The 27,876-nt window shown below is 41.9% G+C and overlaps 4 protein-coding genes and 1 long non-coding RNA gene across 6 annotated transcripts; 4 read left to right on the top strand and 1 right to left on the bottom strand.

Moving 5' to 3' along the window:
• LOC135607008 (uncharacterized) lies at positions 1 to 5,241 on the bottom strand. The gene is made up of 3 exons (XR_010485060.1): positions 5,102 to 5,241; positions 3,662 to 3,833; positions 1 to 258 (listed from the first exon to the last, which is right to left on the bottom strand). It is a non-coding gene; the product is annotated as an uncharacterized LOC135607008 (long non-coding RNA).
• LOC135607007 (U-box domain-containing protein 38-like) lies at positions 5,120 to 7,432 on the top strand. 2 transcript variants are annotated; one of them, XM_065098432.1, is made up of 2 exons: positions 5,120 to 5,711; positions 5,781 to 7,432. In XM_065098432.1, exons 1-2 carry the CDS (start codon positions 5,120 to 5,122, stop codon positions 7,196 to 7,198), a joined length of 2,010 nt encoding a protein of 669 aa, XP_064954504.1. In that variant the 3' UTR covers positions 7,199 to 7,432. The 2 variants fall into 2 exon arrangements, with proteins under 2 accessions (XP_064954504.1, XP_064954502.1); XM_065098430.1 differs by having other exon boundaries at positions 5,120 to 7,432.
• A 1,052-nt stretch (positions 7,433 to 8,484) lies between these two features.
• Positions 8,485 to 11,051, top strand: LOC135606409 (NAC domain-containing protein 2-like). The gene is made up of 3 exons (XM_065097429.1): positions 8,485 to 8,650; positions 9,729 to 10,003; positions 10,762 to 11,051. The coding sequence occupies exons 1-3, from the start codon at positions 8,500 to 8,502 to the stop codon at positions 10,912 to 10,914; spliced, it is 579 nt and encodes a 192-aa protein (XP_064953501.1). The 5' UTR covers positions 8,485 to 8,499; the 3' UTR covers positions 10,915 to 11,051.
• A 3,448-nt stretch (positions 11,052 to 14,499) lies between these two features.
• LOC135607006 (protein NRT1/ PTR FAMILY 6.4-like) lies at positions 14,500 to 17,084 on the top strand. Its single transcript, XM_065098429.1, has 5 exons — positions 14,500 to 14,657; positions 14,737 to 14,857; positions 14,957 to 15,174; positions 15,281 to 15,828; positions 15,917 to 17,084. Exons 1-5 carry the CDS (start codon positions 14,655 to 14,657, stop codon positions 16,800 to 16,802), a joined length of 1,776 nt encoding a protein of 591 aa, XP_064954501.1. The 5' UTR covers positions 14,500 to 14,654; the 3' UTR covers positions 16,803 to 17,084.
• Positions 17,085 to 21,237: 4,153 nt separating this feature from the next.
• LOC103977446 (guanine nucleotide-binding protein subunit gamma 4-like) lies at positions 21,238 to 27,035 on the top strand. The gene is made up of 5 exons (XM_009392956.3): positions 21,238 to 22,179; positions 22,899 to 22,951; positions 23,738 to 23,782; positions 23,868 to 23,912; positions 25,768 to 27,035. The coding sequence occupies exons 1-5, from the start codon at positions 22,021 to 22,023 to the stop codon at positions 26,906 to 26,908; spliced, it is 1,443 nt and encodes a 480-aa protein (XP_009391231.2). The 5' UTR covers positions 21,238 to 22,020; the 3' UTR covers positions 26,909 to 27,035.
• The last annotated feature ends 841 nt before the right edge of the window (positions 27,036 to 27,876 follow it).

Genomic DNA, 27,876 nt, shown 5'->3' with positions numbered 1-27,876 from the left:
CATACTACCAACATTCTTCTATACCTCTTAGATTAATGATGCTTTTTTGTCTTGATGCAAATCTCAAACACAATTATGCACATAGATTAATTGTATCCTTCAAGGACAACAGCAAGCAAAACTTTACATTGATTCTCTCTTTTGTTGATGATGGGAGTCACTGCTTTTGTTGAGTCAAATAACTGAGGAAGGTAGAGAAAACAACTTCAATTCCTTTTAGCAAATACTGGTGCCTCTCTCTCCATCTCAGTTGCTCACCTGCCAAGTTCAAATGTGGCTTCAGGAAACTCTTGACATCCAAAAACAAAGTTTGGATGGTCATAATTAGTGTATTTAGTCTGCTACTTGCTTGATAATGTGGAGTTGTGATGCAGAATCTAGTGGGATGAAGTCAGAAGTGTTGCAGTTGCTTCAATGCATTGCCCATATACTTGATCACTGTGAATGATTCATAAATCATTCATCATCTAATATTTAGAGAGTCAAATTATTTAGCTTTATCATCCAAGGTACTTAAAGATGTTGACTTTGTAAGTAATCTACTTGCATGGGCTGTCATCAGTTAAACACTTCCATCTCCTCCCACATTCTAACAGGCTGCACCAGAACAGACTGCACCAGAAGTTCCAACTTAATTCCATGATGTAGATCAGGTGAGAGTGCACTCATAATAATAAAATGATTAATGGCTAACCACTGTTTTCAACCAACCTTTATTGCATTACAAGATTATAATTAGCAACAGCAAGATACAATTTTATGATCTTAGAATCTCAGGTAGATGTCTAATAACAAGGAGAAGAGAATGTGATGTTCCATAATATAAACAACAGAAGTTATTCACCTATTTTACTAGGCTAAAACCATACTTATTTTTTTGGGTTTCAGCTATTATAAATAATAAATAATCTAATAACTCCTCTTATATGCTGTCTGGAGGATTCAGATTTGTGTCGGGGGACCATTTGGGAGTTTTTAGGAGCCGAACAAATAGATGTCTTTGACAAAAGCATCAACGACGATATATTCATCAAGGACGTTGAACCTCCTTGGCGTCTCCGATTCACCATCATACACATCAAGAAGATTCTATGATGATTAATTTATTATCACTTTTTACGCTATTATACGGAATATAACCAAGCAACAAATTAGACTGCTACTAAAATGAAACACTCTTCTTTGATATGGGTGGCTTCTCATCCCTCGTATTTATCTCTATTATTACATAATGATCTTCACATATATTTTTATTAGAAATTTGAAGCAATAATATAGTTTCTTTTTTTCAAAAAATAATAAATAAATGAACTACTAGAAATTTAACTACCACGGTCTCATGATCAAATATCTAATGATGGTATCAAACTTAATATATGAACAGGAATTATTGTATAGAAAAAGAGTGATAATAGAACAAAACTTCTCACTAATTTCTGTTGATTTTACACAGCTTGCTTGTTACTAAAAGGAATTTCTAGCTATTGAGAAAAAATGACTACAAGAATTAGTGATGAGTGATTGGAAGATTTAAAATAGAACACCTTTTGTATTGTACAAGGGTGGAACACCTTGCCTTGTACAGTAGAATCACTTCATGTTTTTAAATGCCCAAAAGATAAAAGAGAGCAGTGCTTTAGACACCCACAAGAGAACAATGCAAAAACTACTTTAATCAGCACAATGGTGCCATCTACTGAGGATGTAAGATTCATGGGATTAAGATCAGGCTTTTAATCTTTCCTAATGAAGGCAATCAGCTCTTCATTTGCACTGTCATATTTCAATCACAGGTAGTACACATCTCACATTTGCCTACTTTCTTTGTAACTCTTAATATGGGTCTTTGCTCTTTAATGCTTTATTGACAACTAAGACAGTATAAAATAATAGAAACCAAAGGCTTGTAATTGAAAGTTAACATCAGAAAGCCCAGGGCTAAAACTAAAGTGAGAGAGCCATTGTCCCTTAGTCATAAACAAAACAACAGTGATTGTGACAGGACTCTCCCACAACCATGGTTTTCTTTATATTCCTGAATAGCTTCCTCACCTTCTATGGGTTCCACTTCAAGCTTTCACACAGCTAAACAAGACCTTTTCCTTCTGAGAAGTTCCATCACAGCAATTCTCCCTTCTCTTGAAACTTTATCATAATTGGAGAGTGACAACCAAAGCCAAGGCTAAGTCATGAAACTAGAAAACTATTAAAGAAGGCTGGATTGCAGTGAAGGATCATCGCAAGGTTCTTTTTAAGTTGGTGGTGACTAATAAAGCTTGATCTTGAACAGAAGCAGTGAAGCTGTCAGGACAGTCATCTGTAAAGCTATCCTTTTAGCAACTTTTTGTTTGCCACAGGTTTCAAAGTCCCACAGATAGTTAACTAATCAAAATGGTTATCATAGCCATCCCCATCAATCAGTTAAAGCACTTCAGATTTTTTTCTCCCATGAAATAGAATTAGCCGACATTCTCCTGTCATGAATGTTTTAGCTTCTCTGGGCAAAATCATCACTCTGACATACCTATCTAAAGGCATTCCATATGTGCTTTATATGATCCTTTTCCCACCTACAATTCAGAGTTGCCATTTGGCGATTATGTTGCTTCCTAATTTTGAAGTATTCTACAAAATCTAAAGAATATCTTCACTAAATGCTTTTCAGCAGGCAGTTTTTCATGATTCACACACTTATCAGAAACACATCTCAATGATACCATCAGCAATCTACGAAGGACAGAGTTGGCAATCTACTTCTGCAGCATGTCTTAGATGGACTAATTGTTTTATTGGTCTGGTACATCTAACAGCATACTGTAGTATATTGGGCCTGAAAACAATTCACACCATATCATATGGGCACGTGATATCATATCCATGCTATGCACGGCTGTAATGTTTCTTGCAACCAGCTCATATACCACGTAGCATCAACAGATCTCTCTAAATCACACTCAAGAGACTGAGTCCAAAATTTATATGTAAGCTATGGAAAGAATCTCTTCTTTGATTGGGTTGGGCAATTGAGTGGGGAAGGAAAGAGGAAGAATGGAATGTCCTTGATGTCCTCTTTCGTCAACTGGAAGCCTTTATTGATTTAAATGAGGAAACAATCAATGGTTGGCACTTCAAGGACCTTCTAACACTTTTTTTCTATCAACCACAACGAAGATGATAGAGGAAGATGCATGTAACACAAGAAAGCAATGCTTCGGAGTTTGATCAAGCCTTGATTACAATGAAACAAACATCTAAAGAAAATTAAACTGCAAGCATAAAAGAAAAATATTAGGTCTTAAAGCACCATCAGCTAACTGCAATTTTGCTTCAAGAAATACAAGGCAGGGCCTGAATAATATGTCTTCCAAATGTAAGATGAAATAATATATAGTGAAAGATTTTTCACCAAGCTAATGTATTTTGACATTTGACAATTACCAATGGATTAACACATTGTTGCTGCCACAAGCTTCAAATTCAGTGTTTTCATTGTCATGACTGCTAGATTTCTGTAGTTTATGTGGTTGCTTGAAGTAGTATTTCCTAAACATATTATTTTATCAGTTGATTTGCTGTGCTAGATCGCCATAACTTATGAAAATAAAAACTTCGATTCATTAAAGAATATAACTGAAAAATCATAAGCAAATAGAGAATTGACCTTCAGGAGCTCGAATCTGTGGTGGGAAACTAAATGGCCAAGCATAAAACTTCAGCCATCCATCCAACTTCCAAGTGGTATAAAAGTCAAATAAATCTGCAAACGCAATTTTCTTCCTGCTGGCTGGGTGCTGAACTTGATGACTACTCACAAGTCAAATGGGACCAGGACACTGCAATATGCACTGTAAATTAGCAACAAATTAACAGTCAACCACTTTAAAAAAAGCTGATTAAAGTATGACATTGAGAACCTATGAAGCAAGCAAGTCTGCTGCTGTAAAAAGTTAAAACTCTGGCATGTCTGGGAGAATCCAACAACTTCTACAGCTTTAGCATATAATGGGGTCTGGTAGAGCTTATGCTCAACAACTCTTACTAATAAACCAAATTTTCTCTACAAAAGAACTAAACAGCTGTCTTGATGAAAGAGATATTGATATATTGTTGAATCTAGTTAATTGACTTAGTAAGATCTAACACTAGTAGGTACAAGCAGTGGCTTGAAAAGTACTAATAACAAGTTTTGTTTCCAATATCTACTTCAAAGAGGGAGCATAGTTGCTAACTATCATGGATACTTTGGTGTAGCATTCATAAGAGAAAGAAACCGAAGCTAGAAACTCAAACTACATGTTATAGATGGTTGGCATTGCAAATGACAATCAAATGATTCAACAAGCTCAGTGCTCATGTACAAGATTTTGCCGGAAAGTCAATGCTTCATGTAATCTTGGCAACCATTATCTAACTTTATGTGCATGCCATCTCTGTATCATGTGTTGAAGCCATCCAATATTTAACACCATCCTCTCACTCTGAATAATTATTTTTATGAGGTCATACAAGGACAGGTTCATTTTCTAAGCCCACAACACTGATTAAAATATAGAAGCTGAGTTGTGCAGTAGAGGGGAAACCAGCAAACTTGGGTTCTTTTAAAGCCAGTGGATCTTTTGAAGAGTCAAAGTCTGATTTCTACAAATCCCACCTTATCATCAAATAGTATTGTAATTATTCATGGCTAATGAGGAATCTTACACATTATATTTACCTTGGTCAAAGTCAAAGAACCAATTTAAAGAAACGTTTTGCTACAAAACTGATTAGTCATTGGCAATTGATTGGCTTATCCACATACAGAACTAAGAACTCTATATTCAGGAAATGAAGGAAGCATTTGATTTATTCTTCTCTGAAGGCCAAAGTCAACTTGGTGTTTTTATTATTATTTTCTTTTTATTTTCCTTGAATTGCTTTTTTTCCTAGTTTTCTTTGTTTTGTTATTACTTTTATTGCTAATATTGTTTTTTCTTCACTACTACTCTCTCCCTTCCTTTGGTCTTCTCCATCTCCAAGTCTTCCCTCTTCCAAATCACCAAGCAAACACAATAGAAAATGGAGGAAAGGAAGGAAGGGGAAGAGAGATTATATGGTCAACCTTGGGAAAAGGGATTGAATGGGAAGCCGCAAGCCCTTTTGGAGGTTCTCCAACGACCACCGCTCGTCTACCTCCGCCTCGAGCACCTCGCCTGTGTCCTCCATAGCGGCGGCGGAGATGGCCGTGGAGTTCCTCTGCCCCATCTCCCGCTCCCTCATGGCCGACCCCGTCATCGTCCCTCCCTCCGGCCACACCTTCGAGCGCAGCTGCGTCCAGGCCTGCGCCGACCTCGCCTTCTCCCCGCCCGGCCTCTCCCTCGAACTCAGCCCCTCCCCTCTCGTTCTCATCCCCAACGTCGCCCTCAAGTCCGCCATCCTCAGCTGGTGCCAGAGCATTGGCATACCGCCCCCCCAGCCCATGCCCCCCGACGCCGCCCGCGCCCTCGTCCGTAGCCTCATGCCCCCCTCCAGTAATCCACGTCCCTCCCCTCCTCATGCTGCCGGTGGTGATGGTAGTGGTGGTGGTGGTCATGGGAGAAGAGATCGAAGGGGTGAATTCATGCGGAGATTCGCGGCGTTCTCTTTCGACGAAGCAGAGGAGGCGGAAAAAGGTGAGGCCTCTCGATCGCCACACGGGTACGGTGGAACTGAAAGAGGAAAAGAGAAACGAGGTGAGCTCTCCAGAGCAGCAGCTGCCGCGGATTCTTACGGTGGAACTGAAAGAGGAAGAGAGAAAAGAGGTGAGCTCTCCAGAGCAGCAGCTGCCGCGGATTCTTACGGCAGCCGATACGACGAGAAAGGTGAGGCGATGCGAGCTTCTTCGGCGTCCTCGGATGGGGAGGGTGAGATTTTTGGCAGCAGATCGACGAGACCGGCCCAGAGTTTGAGGGGGGCGATGAATCCCAACGCCCCTTCCGCTTTCTCCGTTCGCACCAAGAATCAAGCTCCCTCCTTTTCGCAGCACTTAACCTCGTCGGCGTCCTCGTACCAGTCGTCTTCCTCCAATTCCTCCATCACCGAGGCCTTCGTCGAGGAAGCGCCCAAAGAGCCGCCGCCACCCGAAGTCCACAATCGGACCGCTACCAGTCTCCCCACGTCCCAGACTGCCGACGTCGGTGTGTCGGAAGAGGAGGTTCTGATTAAATTGATGGATACGGAGCTCTCCGAACAGGAATCCGCTGTGGTGTTGCTCCGGCAAGCTACCAAGGAGAACCGCAAGCGCCGGATCGACCTCTGCACGCCTCGCCTCCTCGCCGCGCTCCGCTCTATGCTCCTCTCAAGCAGCGCCGCCGTCCAGATCAGCGCGACCGCCTCATTGGTGAACCTTTCTTTGGAGCCTGAGAACCGGGTCCGCATTGTGAGGTCAGGGGCAGTGCCGCCGCTCGTGGAAGTGCTCGAGGGCGGGTACCCGGAGGCCCGCTACCACGCCGCTGGCGCTCTCTTTAGTCTGGCCCTCGCTGACGAAAACAGAGCGGCGATCGGCGTTCTTGGTGCCATCCCGCCGCTGCTCGACCTCTTCTCCGTGCCCTCAGCCGACGGCCTCCGCGCTCGTCGCGACGCCGGGATGGCGTTGTACTACCTCTCCCTCGCCGGCGCCAACCGTTCGAAGATCGCGAGAGCTCCAGGGGTGGTGCGGGCCCTGCTCTCGGTAGCGTCGGAGAGGGAGGTGTCCCCGGGAGGGACGCCGTCGACGACGCAAGGGCCGGGATTAGCGAGGCTGGCGATGATGGTCGTGTGCAACCTCGCCGGTTGCAACGAGGGGCGGGCGGCGCTGATGGATGGCGGGGCAGTGGCGTCGGTGGTGTCTCTTATGAGGTCGCCGGCGGCTGCCGCGGTGGAGGAATACTGCGTGGCGGCGCTATACGGGATGAGCCGCGGGAGCCTCCGTTTCCGCGGATTGGCAAGGTCGGCGAGCGCGGAGCCGGTGCTGACGCGGGTGGCGGAGGGCTGGGTCAGCGGCGGCGAGATGCGGCGGGAGATGGCCAAGAAGACGCTTAGGGCGCTGAGGGGGGACGACGAAGACGACGCCGAGCCGTCGCTGTCGATGGGGTTCCCGGCGGACGACGACGGCAGCATCGTCTCGGAGGGGATGATGTCAATTCGCAGGCGGCCCAATTACTATGCTAACCCGCCGCGCATGAACTCGGCCGAGTTCTGACCGAGTCTGGATGACTCGGTCTTCTCTATATTTAATTCATTTGTAGCCCTTAATTGGTTTATTTTAGTGTGATGCGTCACATCACATTGTCCTCTATATATTATTATTAATTTGAGTTTGTGGGAACTTTAAAGTCAAGTTTTGATTCATAAATGTGTAATAAATTTGGAAGATAAGGAGTAGAAATAAGGGATATTGGATGCTTGTTTCAAATTATGTGGACATTTCTATCTCTATGACTTTATCATTGAGTTAAATTTGTATTGCAAACATGTTCTTTGGTGTTTTTATAATATGTTTGATGTAGTCAATCTAAGTTCTAGAAGAGTTGATTAGCTGATAACAAATATTTAAACATTTTTTTTATTTGATCGAGATGAGATAACTAATTTATTATTTTTAATATATTTAAAATTATAAGTGTCGCCTCTTGATTTTTGTTTTCACATGATTACAACATGTGAAAAAAAAATCAAGAGTCAAATAAATAAATATTATTTTTATTATATATATTATAAATTATTTATTCATCAAAATAAAAGTTAAAAATAATCATAGCTCTTATTAAAAAATATTATGATATTAATTCAGAAATAAAATTTAGAAAGATATGTTTTTAACAAAATCTGATCTAGTGAGAGATTATTTTAAAAATAAAGAATAAATTAAAAAAAAATTAGTAATACTAAATAGAAACTCTTATAAGTTGACTATTAAATAAATATATTTTTAAAAATTAATCATCTCACTGGCATATATCCCTCGTTCGTTAAAATGAGCGGATGAAGAAATCATCCAACTTGATTATCATTAATTCTCAAAAAAATTATTTTATTTGCGCTTGATAAGAAAATAAAATCATCGATAATATGGAAGATGAAATAATATATCAAAGCATCTTAATTTATATTTTAAATATTATTGATATCAAATAATATCACTCAATCCTTAATTGGGTTGAATTGATAATGAATTGTAATACCTTGTTGATTAGAAATATTATAATAATATATATTAATTAAGGGTTTAAAATTGTATTAAATATATTTTTTAAATTACTAACTATTTTATCTTCCATGAATTATCATCGTTCTAAACTATATATATATATATATATATATATATATATATATATATATATATATATATATATATATATATATATATATATATATATATATATAATGCAAACAATCATATCAAAATGAGATGGAGTCGCAGCTGGGAAGGCTCCGTCGCTTGGCTACTATATAAGAAGTGTATCGGAGTGCGGGAGAAGTGAGGCTTTGCATCCCAACAACATGCCGGTGCCGGCAGGGTTCGTCTTCAACCCGAGCGACCAAGACCTGTTGTGGTACTACCTCGCGCCCAAGGTGCTCGGACGACGCATTCCCGATAAGGCGGCCGTGAAGGAGACGGACATCTACCACGTCGACCCTGACAGGCTCACCAGTTAAGTCTCGTCGCCATCTTCGTCTCCCTTTTTTTCGTTACTGCCTCAGCTTGATCTGTGGCTTTATATTGGTTCTTGAATCCAACTTTTCTTTCTGGAAGACGAAGCGGCTCCAAGAAATCTGTTCTAGAACCCCCAAATTTCTCGGTGGTTTCGCTGAAATAAATGGTAATGATCCGACGATTCTTGTTCAGATTAACGGTAAATGTAGCATTACACGTTTTTGAATCCAAACTTCTCGGTGGTAACCTCAAAATGGACGGCACTGATCTGGTTATTCTCGTTTTGTTTGGTGGCGAATGTAGCACTACATCTGCTCTTGAGCCCAAATTTCTCAGTAGTTTCGCTGGAACGGATGCTAATGGTCGGACGATTCTTGTTTAGATTGACGGTAACTGTAGCATTACATCTGTTCTTGAATCGAAACTTCTTGGTAGTTTCCTTGAGATGGATGGTACGGATCTGATGATTCTCATCTCGTTTTGTTTGGGGGTGAATGTAGCACTACATCTGTTTTTGAACCCAAATTTCTCCGTAGTTTCGCTGGAATGGATGCTAATGATCGGAATTCTTGTTTAGATTGACGGTAACTGTAGCATTACATCTGTTCTTGAATCGAAATTTCTTTGTAGTTTCATTGAGATGTATGGTACGTATCTGATGATTCTCATCTCGTTTGGCGGTTTATGAAGCTTGACATCAGTTCTTGAATCCAAACCTCTCAGTAGTTACGATGATGATTCTCGTTTAAGTTTGGCATTACATCTGTTCATGAATCCATATTTCTCAGTAGTTACCATTAAAATGGATGAAAACTATGTGATGATTCTGGTTGAGTTTGACGGCATATGTAGCTTTGCATTTGTTCTTGACTCCAAACTTCACAGCAAACAGATGGTAAATGCAATTCTCATTTAGTTTGGTGGTATATGCAGTCTGTTCTTGAATCCAAATATTTCAGTAGTTGCAATAAAATGGATGGTAATGATTTGTTTGTTCCCGCTCAGTATGTTGGTATATGTAGCCTTGTGTTCTTGAACCCAAACATCTCATTCACTTTGGTGGTCTTGCATGCAGTAAATACTCGTAGTTCTGATGGGAAGTGGGATTACTTCTTTGTGCGAAGGGACCTCAGCGAGAAGAGCCGACGCACACCAAATGGGTTCTGGAAGGAAGTGGGCGAAGTGGAGACTATCAATGCCGTGTTCTTGGGCGGCATAATTGGATTCAAGAGGTCTTTTGTGTTCGTCGAAGGAACAGAGGACGATCCTGGGGCGATCACCCGTTGGGAGATGGCGGAATACCGTCTCAACCAGGAGAGGCATCTGCTGAGGAACGACGACAACCCTGAGGTTGGATCGCATCTCTAAAGTGAATTATTGTTCTTACCGATGCTTCATAGTTGATGATTATAGCATCTACCATTGATGTGCAAGTTTCTTGCTTTTATATTAATCACAACCCACTGGATAGAATCTCATGATTCTGAGCTCTTCATGCAAGATTTTAGGAAAACATTTACTTCAAATCTTCTACTTGTTATGTATTGCTTTTTGCTCATTATGCTCATTTACTATGATTAACAATTGCTGTGAACTCTGAATCAAGTTACTAACAATGAAATTGTTGAAGTTTTACTTAGGGCAATCCAAGTCAATTAGTCATGACTAACATCGATGAGATTGGATACCAATTCAACCAAAAAGTTTAAACCATGAAGCTTTGAGTCAAATCCAATATTATCATCCAACTCTCTCGATACTTAGCAACGGAAGATCACTCTTTAATCATCTTTCAATTTTCATCTATATATTTGGCTAATAGAATGTTACTATGGAATCAAATTGGGAGTGAGATTGAGACTGCTGTTTTCTGCCACAATTTCTTGCTCTTCCTGGTTCAGTTGCTTTTGTCTCTTCATATGCTTGACTTTCTCATTGCCCCGAAATCTGGCCATCACTTTTGTGGAATTATGCCTTCAGTAGACTTGTTCCGGTAGACAATTATAATAACATTTAAAAGACAAGCAGCTATTTTTCATTTTCTTACGTCACAAAAAGTGAACAATCAAGTGTCCTCTGTTGGCTGACCATACTTGATGTTTTTGTAGAGGAACAACTATGTCGCCTGTAGAGTATATCTGGAGAATGAACCAATAAGTGAGTGCACCGTAGACTCGGCCTGTCGCCAAGATGCTGAAGAAGAAGAAGACGATGATGATAATGAGAATACCGAAGTGGACAGCAGCGGAGTGAGGAAATGAGATGTGACCGAAGAATACAATTACCCAGTTGCCCCAGCCCAGGTTGCGGCACTGAACTGCTTGCTCTTAGTTGTTTAGCCAGCTTCCGCTTACATCTTGTTTTCCTCACAAGGGTTCCTGGACTTGGTGACAATTGATCTCCAGCTGGTTACTAGTGTCATTCTTTAAATCAAAGAATTCTGACATTAGCATGAGCCAAGTGTTAGGTTTTGACAGAGTAAAAGAAGATATGACTGGAATTTCTCCTTTAGTTTACTGTGGCCTCTCCATCGTTGTTTTTGCCAAGATTGGTAGGTATGCCAGAACTTTTTGGTAGCTGCAGATTTGAAAACTTGGCAATTTTGTAGAACAACTTGAGGAATTTTATCGAGTGTTACACTCGAGCAAAAGTTGTTTGGGCAATTTATCGAAAAAAAAATATCATACAAATGAGGTTTTATCAAATGGCACTCTCAAAGGGCTTTTTTTTTTTCTAATTGAATCAAAATCTCTTCTATAAAATCAAATAATGATAGACAATATCTGTTGACCTTGTTTGACTTTGGGTTTTTGGGGTTGAACCAATTTGTTTGATATGAATCAAACCAAATCATTTTAAAATAAATTAATTATTTAATTTGTTCAATTTAGACTTAGATTAGCCCTTGTTTTCTTCCAAATTATATTGTTAAACTTCATTCGATATTACTAACTTTCTTGTCATTGATCATAATTGTCGTAAATGTCAACGCTTTCCCATTGGATCTTGATGGTCGTATAGTATCCTTTGTCGATGAGGCAAGAGATCGTCGTTGCCATCTCAATGAGTGTACGTAATATCTTTTATTTTTGAATTATTTATGATAATGATAATTTTTTGTTTAATTATTTTAATAATAATTTATTTAATTTTTAGGGGGGAGAGTGTAATATTCTTTATTTTTAAATTATTTATGATATACATATTTTTTTATTATTTTAATGAGAAGTTATTTTAATAATTTCTTATACTAAATAAATTATCATTAAAATAATAAACAAATAAATCATATATATCATTAAAAAAAAAAAAAAAAAAAAAAAGAACATTACACCATTGATAACTGCCAATGTCATTATTGGGGCAAGAGATTGCCTTGCTTTCTTATTGAGCCTCGATAATCATGGTCAACATCAGGATATGACATCACCGTCCACATATCCATATATCTAAATAAACTCTCTTTTGATATATAAAAAATTACCTTATTCTTAGTTATCAATTGCAACCTAAAGTTGATAATATTTCAATTGTTGATACTCACCCGACCCCAATTTTCAAAAACGAGATGATGCGATACCATAAAAATATCCACGTGCTTGCATAGCCCTATCTATTAACAAATTAGTAAGACTGACAATCAAAATTAATTTGTACTAGACTTTTTATCCATATATAGAAAAAATGAGATTTATATTACCATCAAAAGTGATACATAGCCTCTTAGATATTCAGTCAACTCAGTGCTACCGTCAAAAGTGATACATAGCTTCAACGGTAAAAATCTTAATGATAATATAAGAATGTACAATCAGTCAAATCAGATCGATTGAGTCAATAAAAAAGATATATCTAATTTAAAATATATTTTTATGATTTTAAATAAAAAGAGCACATGGTGAAAAGCAGACATTGTGGCGCCCGCCATCAAGTAAAACATTAGTATTAGGTTTTCTTTTATATAACTTACCCAAATCGTTTTGGAATCTGTATTTTCCTCATAGCAAGAGAAATCATAAGTGGCTCAAAACTGTGCCACCACAATGGGGACTGAAAACATCATTCCCAGTGAAGCATGGAAGTCAGCAGACTCCATGCCGCTGGTTATAATGAATGCAGTTGTACAGGTTCAACACGATAGAACTCACTGCGACCATAAGAGCAAATCGATCATATTTGGCTACCTCAGACCAACTTCAGGTTCGAGTCATTTGGCTTCCGTGAACCAAATTCTCATTCCATATACAACCTTTTTTCTAAGCTTTTGAATAATATTTATTGAGTCTATTTAGTCCAGTTGTTTATTGAATCGATTTGATTCAATTAGAATCAAGTAGAGATTTATTTAATATTTATTTATTATTAAAGTCCATCAAGTAGATGGACTCTGGATAAAACTCTATAAATATGGATATAATTGTTTCTTTTCAGTAATCTATGAAAAATATTATTCTGTTCTTTTGACAAATCATAGGAGGTCGATCCCCTCGAAGCGATCGAGGAGGCCGATCCCCTCGAAGCGATCATTATCATCCCCATTTCTCCTCTTTCTCTTCTTTTTTTTTACGATAAGATTTTAGGGTCTTATCATTTGGTATCTGAGCGAAGATAAGACTTTAGGGTCTTACCATTTGGTATCAGAGCCTACGATAAGATTTTAGGATCTTACCATTTGGTATCAGAGCCTACGATAAGATTTTAGGGTCTTATCAATACACCACGAGAAACTTCACCTGTGACATCAGAGTAAAGCAATAACATGAAATCAGATGGTATTTATTTCAAGACTCCAATAAGAACATCAGCTATATAGAGAATCTTACAGCGTTTTACATGACAATTTGTGTTTGATCACCGATTCGGCTACCTTTTTTTGAGTCCATCCACATATATTTATGAACTGCAATATATAACACTTGTGCTACGTGGGAGATGCAGCTACACGCAACCTTTCGGAACTTGGGAGCAGAGGATCCCAACCCTACTGTGTAACGCAGCATGCAGCATCTGTCTTCCATGCGAGTTCAAACTCATTGCCATAGGAAAGCCAATCACAGTGAGGAACAAGGCATTAGTGGCAGCCATGACATGAAGCCATGAATGATTAGGAACCAGCCGTTCGTGTATGGCAGACAACAGCAGTTCGGTGCACCTTTGTCTTCTTAAAGAGCAGGCAGAGTTTGGCTTTGCTGACTCCAAAGTAAGTTAGGAGAGAGCTGAAACTAATCTTACCCGACACCTTCAAATATCTCCAAATCTTAATCTCCATCTCTACGCAAAAATCTGAGCCTTTCACCCCGCTGCCAGCCTAAAAGAATGTTGCAGAGCCTTGCGTTAGATTAATGGCAGACAAAGACGACAAGGACGCATCGATTGATTCCAGTCATAATTCGAGCCTGTAAAGATGCACCCATTCCAACTTTCTTAGCTGGATTAAGCAGGTCACCGGTTCATGTTCCTATCCTCTAATTGGTTTCATCTATGTATGAACTAACGGAGAACTAGGGCTTCATCAGAGCTGCACTCATCTCCAGCACCTGACGAGATGCAACGACGGATGACAACTGAGCATGGCATGCCTGAAGGAGCAGCCTTTCCGCCAATCATTGGAGCGAATCCACCGGCCCGGACATATCTTTTGTGTGTGGGCGATATGAGACGCGTGGAGCACCGTCCTTTCCGTGGACCCGCGGCGGTGTTGCTGTCATCCCTCACCTCACCGCCCATCCAGTGGAGTATTGGACCAGCCTTCCTCCATTAACCATTCTCACCCTCCGTCTCGAATCCAAACACTCCAAAAAGCATGCATGCCATGGCTTCTCGCCACTCGGCCACATGTTGGTCCTAGCAGAAAATGTGGCAATAAGCAGTCGTCCTTCCCCCACCTCATATCACTCCGGCCTTTATAACCTCACGCCATCATCGACGCACCTCTCACTTCAGCCCTTCCCTCCTTATCTCTCTCCCCCTCCTTCCCTTCCTGTCTTACGGGAGCTGCAAAATGGTATCGAACAGCATTAGCCTACTATGCTTTCTGATCATCTGTATGTGTTCTTACTCACCACCCTCCACCTTGTTTGTAGGTGTCTGCCGTCGTGCACACTGATGACGAAGGCGTCGACAATGGTCCGGTTGTCGATTACAATGGCAATCCTGTCGACAAATCCAAGACAGGGGGATGGCTCGGTGCTGGTCTCATCTTAGGTGATTAACTACTTGTCCACTTGGAGCTCGCTGTTGCCTATACGTGCAACAGGACCGGTATGTGTGAGACAGGACTGAGGGCTACGTGCACTGTTTCAGGGACGGAGCTGGCGGAGAGAGTCTGCGTGATGGGCATCTCGATGAACTTGGTCACTTACCTGGTGGGAGATCTGCATCTGTCCACCTCGAGTTCAGCTAATGTCGTCACAAACTTCATGGGCGCTCTTAATCTTCTAGCATTGCTCGGAGGCTTCTTAGCCGATGCTAAGCTCGGTCGTTACATGACCGTCGCCATCTTCGCCACCATCACTGCTGCGGTATGACCATCTAAGAACCACTCCCATTGATACTCTTCATGCCGCGCTTACCGCGAACAGTGTGATGATATGATGTTGACATTTATACTGTTGCTTGTGACATCAGGGCGTGAGCTTGTTGACGATGGCCACATCGCTTAGCAGCATGAGGCCATCCGCCTGCGACAGCGTGCGGGTGGCCCACCACGAGTGCGTCGCGGCCAGCGGCGACCAGCTCGCTATGCTCTTCGTCTCACTCTACACGATCGCTCTGGGAGCAGGCGGCATCAAGGCCAACGTGTCGGGCTTCGGCTCCGACCAGTTCGACAACCGCGACCCCAGGGAAGAGAAGGCCATGATCTTCTTCTTCAACCGCTTCTACTTCTGCATCAGCCTCGGCTCGCTGTTCGCGGTCACGGTGCTGGTGTACATCCAGGACAACGTCGGCCGGGGGTGGGGGTACGGCATATCTGCCGCCACCATGGTGGTCGCGGTGGTGGTGATGCTGGTGGGCACGCCACGGTACCGGTTCAGGCGGCCGCAGGGCAGCCCATTGACGGTGATAGGGAGGGTGTTCTTGTCGGCGTGGCAGAAGAGGAAGCTGCCTCACCCGGCCGATCCCAGCGAGCTCAACGAGTACCACGAGGCCCAGGTTGCGCACACCGAATGGTTCAGGTAAACGTCTTGGATAAGCACATTACATGGCATATTTTCATTGGCGATCCGATCTTAACATGATCTCGCTTTGGATTCCCTTTCGCAGGTGCCTCGACAAAGCCGCCATTCAAGCGTGTAACACCAGCTCGAGCAAAGAAGGTGGAAATGGCGGCGCCTGCGACGTCGGCGAGGCAGCCACCGTGACGGAAGTGGAAGAGGTGAAGATGGTCCTGAAGCTGCTCCCGATCTGGTCCACCTGCATTCTCTTCTGGACCGTCTACTCCCAGATGACCACCTTCTCCGTGGAGCAGGCCACGTACATGAACCGCCACATCGGCTCCTTCGTCTACCCCTCCGGCTCCCTCTCGTTCTTCCTCTTCATCTCCATCCTCCTCTTCACGTCCCTCAACGAGAAGCTCCTCGTCCCCCTCGCCCGCAGCTTCACCCGCAACGTGCAGGGGATCACAAGCCTGCAACGGGCCGGCGTCGGCCTCGCTCTCTCCATACTCGCCATGGCCGTCTCCGCGGCGGTGGAGAAGAAGAGGAGAGACTCCTCGGTGCATGACGACACCAAGATAAGCGTGTTCTGGCTCGTCCCGCAGTTCTTCTTGGTGGGAGCCGGCGAGGCCTTCGCCTACGTGGGTCAGCTCGAGTTCTTCATCAGGGAAGCCCCCGAGAGGATGAAGTCGATGAGCACCGGTCTCTTCCTGTCAACGCTGTCCATGGGGTTCTTCTTCAGCAGCATGCTTGTGTCTCTGGTCGACAAGGCCACCGAAGGGGGTTGGATCAAGAACAACTTGGACAAGGGGAGGTTGGACTACTTCTACGCCATGCTCGCGGTGCTGGGTGCCATAAACTTCGGGGTTTTCTTGGTGTTCGCGAGTCGCCATGAGTACAAGGTGCAGAGCTACGACGTGAGCAAGCAAGGCAAGGAGCTCGGGAGCTGGAAGGACGACGGCGTCGATGAACAGATAAAGGGAATGGACGTGTAGGAGAAGGATCGAGGATTTTTCCTCCTTTAGTCCTTTTTTTTCTCTCTCTCTTATCCAAGCTTCGATTCCCTGCATTTCCAATGTAAGAGCAATGGCGTGCAGAGGATTCAGAATCCAAGAACTCGTTCCTCAATGGAAATTAATGTAAGAGAACAGTATGTTTTAGACAGGGTTGTTGATGCCACGATGGCCCATTGGACCATCTTGGAAGCCCAACTGTGACCCGTTTACCACTTGGGAAATAGAAGGGTGCCGTCACACTTGGCCCATTTATATCTTTAATATTCATGACATTTGGCGTTAAGACATATTATATCATTCTTGATCGGAATTAATAATATTAATTTTGTTTTAACATAATAAAAAGCATTTGTAGAAAATTATTGTTTTTTTTCATTATGTTTTTATCTTCTACCATACATTAGATAGGGTCTCTGTCTCGATAGTTGTTAAGGGACAATTTGGTCGGTCGGCCATTGGTACGACTCCTAGGCTCGCGATCAATTATTCACTTTAGACGTACTTACACAGTTTTGTCCTTTTTAGAGCATGTGAACTCTAAAAAACACCTATGAGGGTAAGGAGACCTGATAGATTTATGAGTCCTTGGTTCCTATACTCCTCGACCAACGTGGGACTAAATCGTTTTATCAGTACTCCCTCCCGTAAGAGAGCCAAGGTGTATGACTCGGGAGAGTGTTTGCTCGGTCAAGGTGCAGGCCTTAGGCCCTCCTTCTAACGCCAATCTGATAAAGGACAATTTGATCGATTGTCCATTGGTACGTCCCATAGGCTCACATCCTCCGGAAAAAAACAAAATCGTGCGGGTACGCCCATCGTTCAAAGCAGATAATTTCTTATTAGCCTATGGGCTGTACCAATGACCGACCGACCAAATTGTCCCTTATCATATTTACGCTAGAAATAGGACCCAAGACCTACACCTCGATCGAGCAAACTCACTCTCGAATTGTACACTTTGACTATTAACCCTTGGCTAAATGATTAGTGTTCCTAATATTGACATATGAATGGCTTTTTTTTCTTTGAGCTAAATGATTAGTGTGTTTTCAGAATCGAAATGATGCTATTATTATTTGGGAAAGTAGCTTTGCAGGAGAAAGTAAAAAGAAAGAAGAAAAAAAGAGTAGAAAAGGAGTATGAATGCAGCATACAACCATCTTTTGTCAGATGTACCACAACATTGCCTTTTCTTTGTCTTTACTTTGCTTACTCTTCTATCATTCATTACATATTGTGTGATAAGAAGAGTTTGATGTTGTTTTGCGTTTAGGTTTTTCTCAGCTATTACAAAAAATCAAACATTGTACTGATTTAGAGAGTTATGTATCTTTTTTCTTCTTTTTTTTCCTTTTTGATTGTTAAAGTGTTTTTTTTTTTTTGTGGGGGGTGTAAACATATGAAAGATAATAATAAGACTGACATATATGTTCACTTAGAGATATGAATCAATCAATCAAGTGGATGTGTTGTGATAAGCAAGACTTGTTGAGCTACAAAACATGCGAAAGGATCCAAAATGGTTGAAGACCTTTCAGCGTCATTCCAATGTTTGCGAGATGTGCATTGGATGCTTCTGCGGCGTGTGGGGAAGCGTCCTTTGGAGGGCAATGTTTCTTCTTCCACCACCACCTCTTTCTCTCGTCTGAGACGAGAAGAGGGTGTGCTCACAGCCACTGGAACACATCACGAAACCTCAGTAAAAGAAAGTCTTCGATTTTTCGAGCCTTCGGTATTTGACTGGTCAACGTCATCGAACTTTTTTCTGCCCTACGGATTCATCGAAAGCAGCTAAAAGAAGCCTCTCTCTCTCTCTCTCTCTCTCTCTCTCTCTCTCTCTCTCTCTCTCTCTCTCTCATCTCTCCCACTGATTGATTGATCGACTCATCGGCAAAGTCTCTGCTGCTTTGGTTTGTCTGTCTTGCATTGGGACCATTGTTTCGGGGATCACACAATTAATTAATGTGTTTCTCTCTCGTAATTTGAATTCAACACAACCTTTTCTTTTCTGATGGTGTAGTAACAATCCATGAGTTCAATGCTCGATCACGGCGGCGGCCATCGAGAAGCGACTCAGTGCCATTCGAAAGCAAGCTTCCGCCATGACTGACTGTTTGCTTCGTGAACTCATCACAGCCATGATTAGGCTCTTATGCTATTGGAGACGATGGGATGGGATAATTAACAGCCAACACAATGAATAATTAGATGGGTTTCGTTGGCCACTCGTAGTCTGCTCCTCACTGTCTGTGTTGGACTGTCATTTTGCGATCATTACCGACATCCATAATGATGCCAAGATTTAACGAACACAACAAAAATCTCATCACATGATTTATTATGGGGCCCATCGGCGGCACCATAGAGGTGGGACCCACGGCGGGTTAAGATGTTTGACCACCCACATCTATCTTAATTTACCACGATAATATATCCGGGTATAATAATTACGTATTAAAAATTATCGACACCTCATTGTCACATGACCAATACATTTTTCTCGTCATGTAATCAATACCTTATAATCATTCAAACGTTATGATATCATTCATAATTTATAAATGATCGGATACGATAATAATATCTCATCGTGATGTGATCAATATGAATATTATGATCTTATTCATAGTTATATCATATTCTTTGGATTATGTGTGATTACATCTAATGCTAAAGAATCATTTTTAACATGAAAACATGATTTAGTGCAATAGTCCAAAATGTCATCATTAAAAAGACCCCTCAAATACATTATTTCTTAGTATATTAGTCTATTACAGACTCTACATTAGTCGAAACAATCGACTCGAAAGTTAACTTAAACTTCAAATAGATTACGTAATATTCGATGCAATCTCAAATCAAACAATCTTAAAATGACGTCATAAACAAACACAAAATAAGAATATGTTTTGACAAAAAAAAGTTTTGATGGTGGATAATAATATTTTGGGATCAAATTATTTCTTCATCACTTATCTTTAAACAAAAAATAAATTCCATCATCACTTACAATTATTTGTGGGGAAACATGATCGATTACATCTAACAACCATTTGGCATCTCAAATAGTCGATAGTGGGATGTCATGATTACATTCTAATAATGTCTCTATTTATTTATGTTAAATGTTTATTACTTTAGCAATTTCACACAAATCACATGATGACACGTGGATCTCAAATAATTGAAACATTATAGAGGATAGATAGTCAATTCATCCATCCCAAAATCTCGATAGAACATATATTCCCAATAAATGAAACATCCCAATGATATATTTTGTTGGGAATCGAGTTAAGGATCAAATTATATATTAATAATGAATTAAAAGTTTGAGCTCGTGAGCCTTTAGCTCCATCTGGACCGTTGATCAAGCTCGATGGGCGGTCTTGATCCTTCGTCCTCCTCTGTGTAATGAGCCCTTTAACCTCGTCATTTGGCCTACAAACATTGTACGTTAACGATGAGCACCCATCATCGATCGATAACACGGGCGTCACGGCACGCGGGCTGCGGCCAATGACGCAATCCCACCCCCGACAGGCCACGAGCGTTGGTGCACGTGTCGTACAGTCGGCGCGTTGGTCCCGTGTACGGTGCACGCGCCCCCACGCCTTATCATACGTCATCGTCGACTTTTCCCCCCTCTCCTCGGGGTCCGCGGGGGCGGCGCGACGTGGTAGTCTGCGCTGGCGTGGCGGCGACCTCGACCGCGATTGGAGGAAAAAGGGGGGACCCACGCGGGCTGGGGTCGTGCAAACGAAGGTGGGTGTACAGTGACGTGCCCGCGGGCGCCCAGAACGAAGCTGCCATGCTCCAACTCGGGCGCAACAAAGAGGAGCCGAAGCAGAGCAGGCCATAAATGGCCATTCCATTTAGTCGCTACTCCACGCTGCGTCCACTCTGCCGCAGGCAAACTAGAGCTGATCGCGACGCTTTGAGTGTCACTGCCAAGGATCGCAGGACGGGAGCCGCCTGTTGCATGGGAGGGGCTTAGAGTCCTCCAAAAGTCACAGAAGAAAAAAGAAATATGAAGCGATGAATGAAGAAAAATGTGTGTGTGGATTTTTGTGCTTTGAGGAACACACAACATGGTGTGAGAACGAATGCTAGTAGGGACCATGCCTCCTTGCTTCCTGTTTGCAGGGAGTGTCAAAGTCATGTCAGAGATGATCCTTTACCCCCTGATTCCCCAACCTGAAATCTCAAGGAAGCTCGTGTGCTTCCTTTCTTATTCTTCTTGCAAGCGAGGTTGCTAATCTTCATCTGTGTCTGAAACATCGAATAACTACGTTGAAAGAAGTAAATGAAGAAAGGGAAGCATTCCGGAGGAGGATTATTGTTGAGGTTGGAGTTTGAAGGAAGGAGGGAGGGAGGGAGGGAGGGAAAAGACTCGAAGGTGAGTCCGCCGTGCGACCCACAGGGCGGTGGGCGTCACGTGCGGTCTGCAGTACGGCGCGCCCCTTCCTGTGCATAGCCCCCTCTGCAACAATGCAACGCCACCGATCTGTGTGAAGAGAGAGACAGAGACCAACAGCACCTCTGCGACTTTGGCATGGTTCAGTACTAAGACTTGCAGGCTTTTATACCATCTCTCTCTCTCTCTCTCTCGCTCGCTACCGAGACGGCTTCCTTCTCTTCTTACTCTCACCTCTCGCTCTCTCTCTCTCTCTCTCTCTCACACACACACACACACATACGCACGCACACGAGAGACTGTTGTCGAATACTGATGGTAAAGGATATGGGTGATGTTACTAGAGTTGTCAGTGGCACTGCAGCAGCGATCGGACAATAAGAACGCTCGAGGCGTGTGATGATGCGTAGGTGAAAGATAGGTAGAGAGAAGATTCATTGGTAGATATATTCATAGCTAGCAGGCAGAGAGAGAGAGAGAGAGATGCCTGCTCTGGTGCTGCTGCAGCAGCTGCCTCCTCTTATTTCCACGCCCACGCCCACGCCCACGCCCACGGAGCACGTATCGGGTGCTGCCGCGGTGACGCTAAGGGACGGGTCACCCCCTCTCGGATTCCCCTCCTCCGCCGCGTACCGCATTTATACCCCACCTGCGGCGCTCGCAGTCCATGTCTCCTCTCCTCCCCCTCCCCTCGTGATCCCTTTACTCCGCATTCCTTTTGAATCCTTGTGAGGGCTCCGGAGATCCGTTTGAGCTCTCGTGTGTCCGCGAGTGACGATGGGGGAGACCGTGCCGACCGCGCCGCCGCTGCTGGCGCCGCCGGTGGTGGTGGTGGCGCCCAGCCCCAAGTCGCCGCCCAAGTACCCCGACCTCTGCGGCCGCCGGAGGCTGCAGCTCGAGCTGCAGATCCTGAACCGCGAGGTTGGCTTCATCGAGGTAACCCCACCAAATCCTTCCTACTCTTTCTCGAGCAAAAATGTCATCTTTTAATGGAAGTCTGCGAAGTGGAATGACTGTGAAATGATGGCTATCCTACTAATGCTTCTGATGGCTGTGCTTGAAAGCAACATTTAGATGGATTATCTTGTAATCTTTAGCTGCAATTTGAAGTAAGAGAGGTTGTTGAGTTGCTAAGGTTTTGATTCGAGAGTCAAAGGTGTTTCCTTGCCAAGTAGTTGAACATAGAAGGGATTTGTCACCTAGTAGAGTAAAGAGTCATGTCCAAATGAACAGACATCAAGATGTTAAGACTATATCAGTAACAACATGAAGTTTAGGGAAGGAAAACAGAAAGATTTTAATGCCAAAAGATGTTGCTGTGGCTAAAAAGCATTTTGGAACTGGATCTACTTTGTTTCCAGGTAGACTTGCATTAGTTCTTCTTAAGGAACTTGGCATCTCTGCCTTCATGACAATGAAACAAATGGATGCTGTCTTTGAGTTTAATATTATGATTCTCTTTTCTGTGAAACTAAAAATCGATTAAAATGGTTAGAAGATCAACGGATTTTTAACCAGAAACTTACTATGTGGAGAGTGAGCAGCAATATATTCTGATATTGTGGCACGAAGTGCTGATACTCTCTGTTCTGATTCAAGTATGAATTTTGTTTTGCAAAGTGTAAATATCTCATTGAAATTCTATTTTCGAGCAGGAGGAGTTGCAATCACTTGAAGGAATTCAACCTGTTTCCAGATGCTGCAAAGAGTATGCTTCACTTATCAGTAGTACTTTGTGACTTTCTTTCTTTGCAATCGAGAAAACGAAAGATGCTAGGTTGGCTCCACAAGTGTCTAAACACCTCAGGGAATTTATACGGGAGGAGTTTAACATTCTTTTCATTTCCAGAATCAATGATATATTTCATTTTTCTTTTTCTTTCTGATCTGTGAAGTTCTAGTGCTTGCTCAAGTAAAAGTTACTTGAACCAATGTTAGCAATTCCCACAAAATGCATCTAGTAACTCTCATGGTAGTGACCATCAATTTAGGAAACAAATATTTAGCATAATTTTTGCTAAATGGCTCGACTGAATTTGTCTCATCTGTTGTAGAGCTTTTAGATATTAAGGTGTGAGACATTATTGTCAGTGTTTTTTTGTTTGTGAGTGGGGTGTGGCACCTGTTTTCTTTTCCTCTGTAGCTCTTTCTGGAGATCTGGATCCAAGACGGGCTCCCTCTTTTGTTCCCATGTGGCAGCTTGATCTATTCTTTTCTTTCTGCTTAATAAATTAATGTGATAATTGATCCATCTTCCCCCCAGAAAAGGATAAAATAAAAGAATTGTGACACTTCAATTTTTTGTTGAACTTGAAAAATTGCTGAGTGCTTCACCAGGCCTTAATTCAATATAGATTTGAGGTGTTGAAGATGATAAGCTGTTGACTTAGATGAAAAATAGATTTTTCCTTCAGAAATTATGGAACTTCCAATTATGGTTAAATTGCATAGCATTTTATGCAGATAACATTTATAAATCATGACTATTTTGCAGGGTCAACGATTTTGTGGGAACGAAACCTGATCCCTTGATCCCTATGTATGATTCTTCAACTTCTTCACATGTTTTATGCTAAGTTTTGTGTAAAAACATGTAACTTTTGTATGTTTCTTCTGTCAAACAGAAATAAGCGGAGGCACAAATCGTGTTGCTTGTGGAGATGGATACGGTACTTTCTGAATTTTGTTGTCTTTTATCAGTTTTATTCATTTCTTTCCTGAGTATCATATAAGCAAAAACATATCCAATTCTGAAGCAGTGTGGAACAATGAAACTTGACATTCAAAAACAAAAAGAGAAAAATAGTTTGGTCTAGTGTGATGTAACTTTGTATTATAAATTCACCTGGGCTCTTGTTGTGTTTTGAGGTATGAATGTTCTTTATTACGTAGTTGCTGATCTATTAGCTCCTTTCATAATTATTTGCAAGGACATGAACCAGCAATCTCCTCAGAAGATAGCAGCTACATTATTTGACATGTTGGGTTGCTTTAGATTACTGATAGGTGCTATTTTTAATGTCTTTTCGACTGTGCCGTCATTAAGTATTATACTTTGGCATTATGTCTTGTTTGATGGCTAAGTTATCTAGAAGGTGATATTATAAAAAGCAATGAAAAATGATGTTCCTTTATTTCGAACCATGAAATATCCCTTTTGAATGAAATAAACTGAAGTGTCGGTGCCTGTCTTAATATGCTTATTTATCTCAACATTTCTTCTGTTTAAAATAATATGTATGTTATGTTTAAAAATAAAAAAAATGCCAAGTCCAACTCTGACATGCTTTATTGATGCAAAACATGGTCCTTGGGGTTAACTAGCTTCTTTGGTTTAGATTGGATTTTGATAATGACTAAATCTCGATTATATTCTTGAAGTTGTTAAAAAATATCTACATTTAGTTGAACTTTAAGTGTATATACAGCTTCAGATTTATATAATAAAAGTTGATGTTCTAACAACCACTACGGAGGGGTTCTAACCTCGATATGAATCAAAATTACTGTATATTTAGTGTAATTCTGCGGCTTGTGCCTGGAATAAATGGAAACTGTTGTTTCAGAATAAACAAAAGCCTGACTGTTTCCTTCATGAAAATTGTGTCTCCTCGTTGACAATTGTTGTTATCTGTTTAAGATACTCCTACAGTAAAGCAACAAGGACTCAATAATTTTTTTGCACTTGTAATTTGAAATGACCAGGTTTATCATTTTCAAGGCATTGGTTAAAAGGAACAGAAAAGTCAGAAATCAGAAATTTAAATAAGAAAATGAATTAGCAATTGAAAACCATGAATCGATGGCAATCATGAGTGAGTCTTGGATGCTTTTCTGTTGATTAATTCTCTTCATGTAATGTTTTTGGCTAAAGAAGTGCTACAAAAATATATTTTCCTATGATTAATATTTAATAGTTGACTAGCATAAAGAATAACTACTTGAAAAAATTGGTCAGAACATCTACGATTCTGTTTGTATTTGACCTAGTGAATATATGCTTGCTCTAGTAATATATGGATGATAAGTGCATCTTATTCATTTTAGATTCTTTCTTGTGCTCCCATGTCATCTAGTCGGTGCACGTTGACTGCCAGATTTATTTTTCTTTTGATGTCACCAGAACATTGCTCCAAAAGTCAGATAACTTGTCGTAAAATCTTGGATGCTTATAATTTATAAGCTTTGGTAATTAAGAATTTAAGATCCACATAATTACACACCAGTCAATATTCTCATTATGTGGACCTTAATTTTGTTCGTAAATATCTTAATGATCATGCTCTATATTTGAAGAGCTGCAACAGATATTACAGCACCAAATTTTTGCCATCTTCTGAGTTGTTAGTGTCATATCCATATGAAGTCCTTTCACCAGGTTCAGAGGTTGACAATTTAGTATACAGATGATGTAACAAAGATCATTAGTTGTTATTAGAAATTAATATGAGAAAATAAGTTTTCTTTATTTTGCAAAAAAGCGTTTATACAAATGCCAAAAGGACTTGTTTGGTTCATGTGCAGGTCAAAGTTGTGTTTCAATTTCTCATGGATTTGCTGCTTCAGTGAGTGTTGCTCTTGTCCACGAAGCTGTTCCTGTTGTCAATGTGAATGTCCCAGCTCTCAATGCTGTGAGGCTTCTCCCGGCAGACCGTGCTGCAGTTGTGCAGAAGTTCCTTGCATCTGCAGCAGAGCATGCTGCAGCTGCTCGAAGCTTTCCTGCTGTAACATAGGAACATGCTGTAGCTGCCTGAAATTTCCTTGCAGCCGTGACAGAAAATGCAGCAGCTGCTCGAAGACTCCTTGCAGTTGTGAAGGAACATGCTTCAGCTGCTCAAAAGTTCCATGCACTTGCAGCAGAACATGCTGCAGCTGCTCGGAGGTTCCTTGCAGTTGCGGTAGAACATGCTGCAGCTGCTTGAAAATTCCTGGCAGTTGTAGGAGAACATGCTGCAGCTGCTCAAAAATTCCTTGCACTTGTGGTCAAACATGCTGCAGCTGCTCCAATGCTTGCAGTTGTGCTGGAACATGCTTCAGGTGCTCAAAAGATCCTTGCACTTGTGGCCGAACATGCTGCAGCTGCTCCAATCCTTGCAGTTGTGCTGGAACATGCTGCAGCTGCACAAAGAATCCTTGCAGTTGCGGCAAAACCTGCTGCAGTTGTTCAGATGTATCTTGCTGCAAACCGAAATGCCATTGCCTGAATGCTTCCTCCTGCAGGCCTCGTTGCTGTAGGTGGTGGTCTTCCTGCTTCGGACCATGGCGGTGTGGCTGGAGGCCTTCATGCTCCTGTTCATACTGCGATCAACCATGTTGCGGCGGCTGCAAGACATCATGCTCCAACTCATGTTGTACTCAGCCACTCTGTGGTGGCTGGCGGCCATCATGCCCCAGTTCATGCTGTGCTGAAAAATGGTGCTGTGGCTGGAATCCTACATGCTCCAGACCACATTGCGACTGCTCACGGTGCTGTGGCCGGAGACTTTCATGCTTCGGACCATGCTGTTTCTCAAATCGGTGCCGTAGCTCGAGAACTTGTGCGCTTCCAAAACTCTCCTGCCCGGACTATTCTTGTGGTTGTGTCTGGTCCTGCACAAGGTGTACAGATGTATGCCTCCTACCTAAGTGTACTAAACCCTGCTGTACCACTGGATGTCTATGTTAGGATCAGACCATAATTTTGTATTCCTTTGTTCTGGCTTGACATACCATATTAATTCTCTTGTATCCCTGAATCATGTTGTTTGATATATAGAATTCTGCCCATCTGTTTGCCAGGGCCTGTTAAATTCTTGATCATCATTGTCTTCTTTAGGAGATTTCACAAAAATTCTTGACGCACATTATATCTGTTGCAGACATATTGTGGTCTTCATCGCATAACAAGATCAAGAATAAGAACAATGTGTAAGAAGAGCAGCACTGAAGACTGACCCGTGGAACAACAACTGCAATGAAGAAGAAGGTTTTGTCTGAAACCAATGCCACGAAAGGCTCCTATCGAAGCCCTGTTGAATAGGGCAGCGAATACTCGAAGAACAAGTGTGAAGATCTCCAAACCACAGGCGTCGCAGCAATCACTGATCACAGTCCTGTGACCATGCCATGGTTTCTTCTGCACCAGTAACATCTTTGGTGCTGTCTCAGGAGCATCCACACAAATGGATCACGCAGAGCATCTTCTTCCTTCCGGTTGCTGTCTTCATCGAACCAGATGCAGACAATCCAAGAAAGTATGTCGGCAAATAATTGAAATATTTGGGTAGGCCCAACGGAATGAACACCAAAAACAATTAAGCACTTGCAAGTTATGAACCACTGTTGATGATTAGCCAACCACTCGTGAAAGTTCTCAGCACTCACATCATTCTTCTTCATGGAAAGAGAATGGATGAAGTTAACTATGCTGAAACGTAGAGAAGTCTGCCATTTCATAAGCATGTCTCAGATATGAAGGACTGACTTCCAAGTGGAAGCCATCACAGAAATAAGATGAGCTTCGAAGATAAATCTCAAGTCCCTTTTAGGGGTGCAGGAACTCCACCCAACTCTGTATTCTGTGTGTGCAAAGCAAAATACCAGATCAGGTTTACATGATGGTGTGTCCATCCACAGTAACAGTGACAGCAATAA

Source organism: Musa acuminata, chromosome BXJ2-3 (assembly GCF_036884655.1).
Source record: "Musa acuminata AAA Group cultivar baxijiao chromosome BXJ2-3, Cavendish_Baxijiao_AAA, whole genome shotgun sequence".
NCBI lineage: Eukaryota > Viridiplantae > Streptophyta > Magnoliopsida > Zingiberales > Musaceae > Musa > Musa acuminata.
Note: the sequence above shows the minus strand (reverse complement) of the source record. Positions and strands in the feature narration are given on the sequence as shown.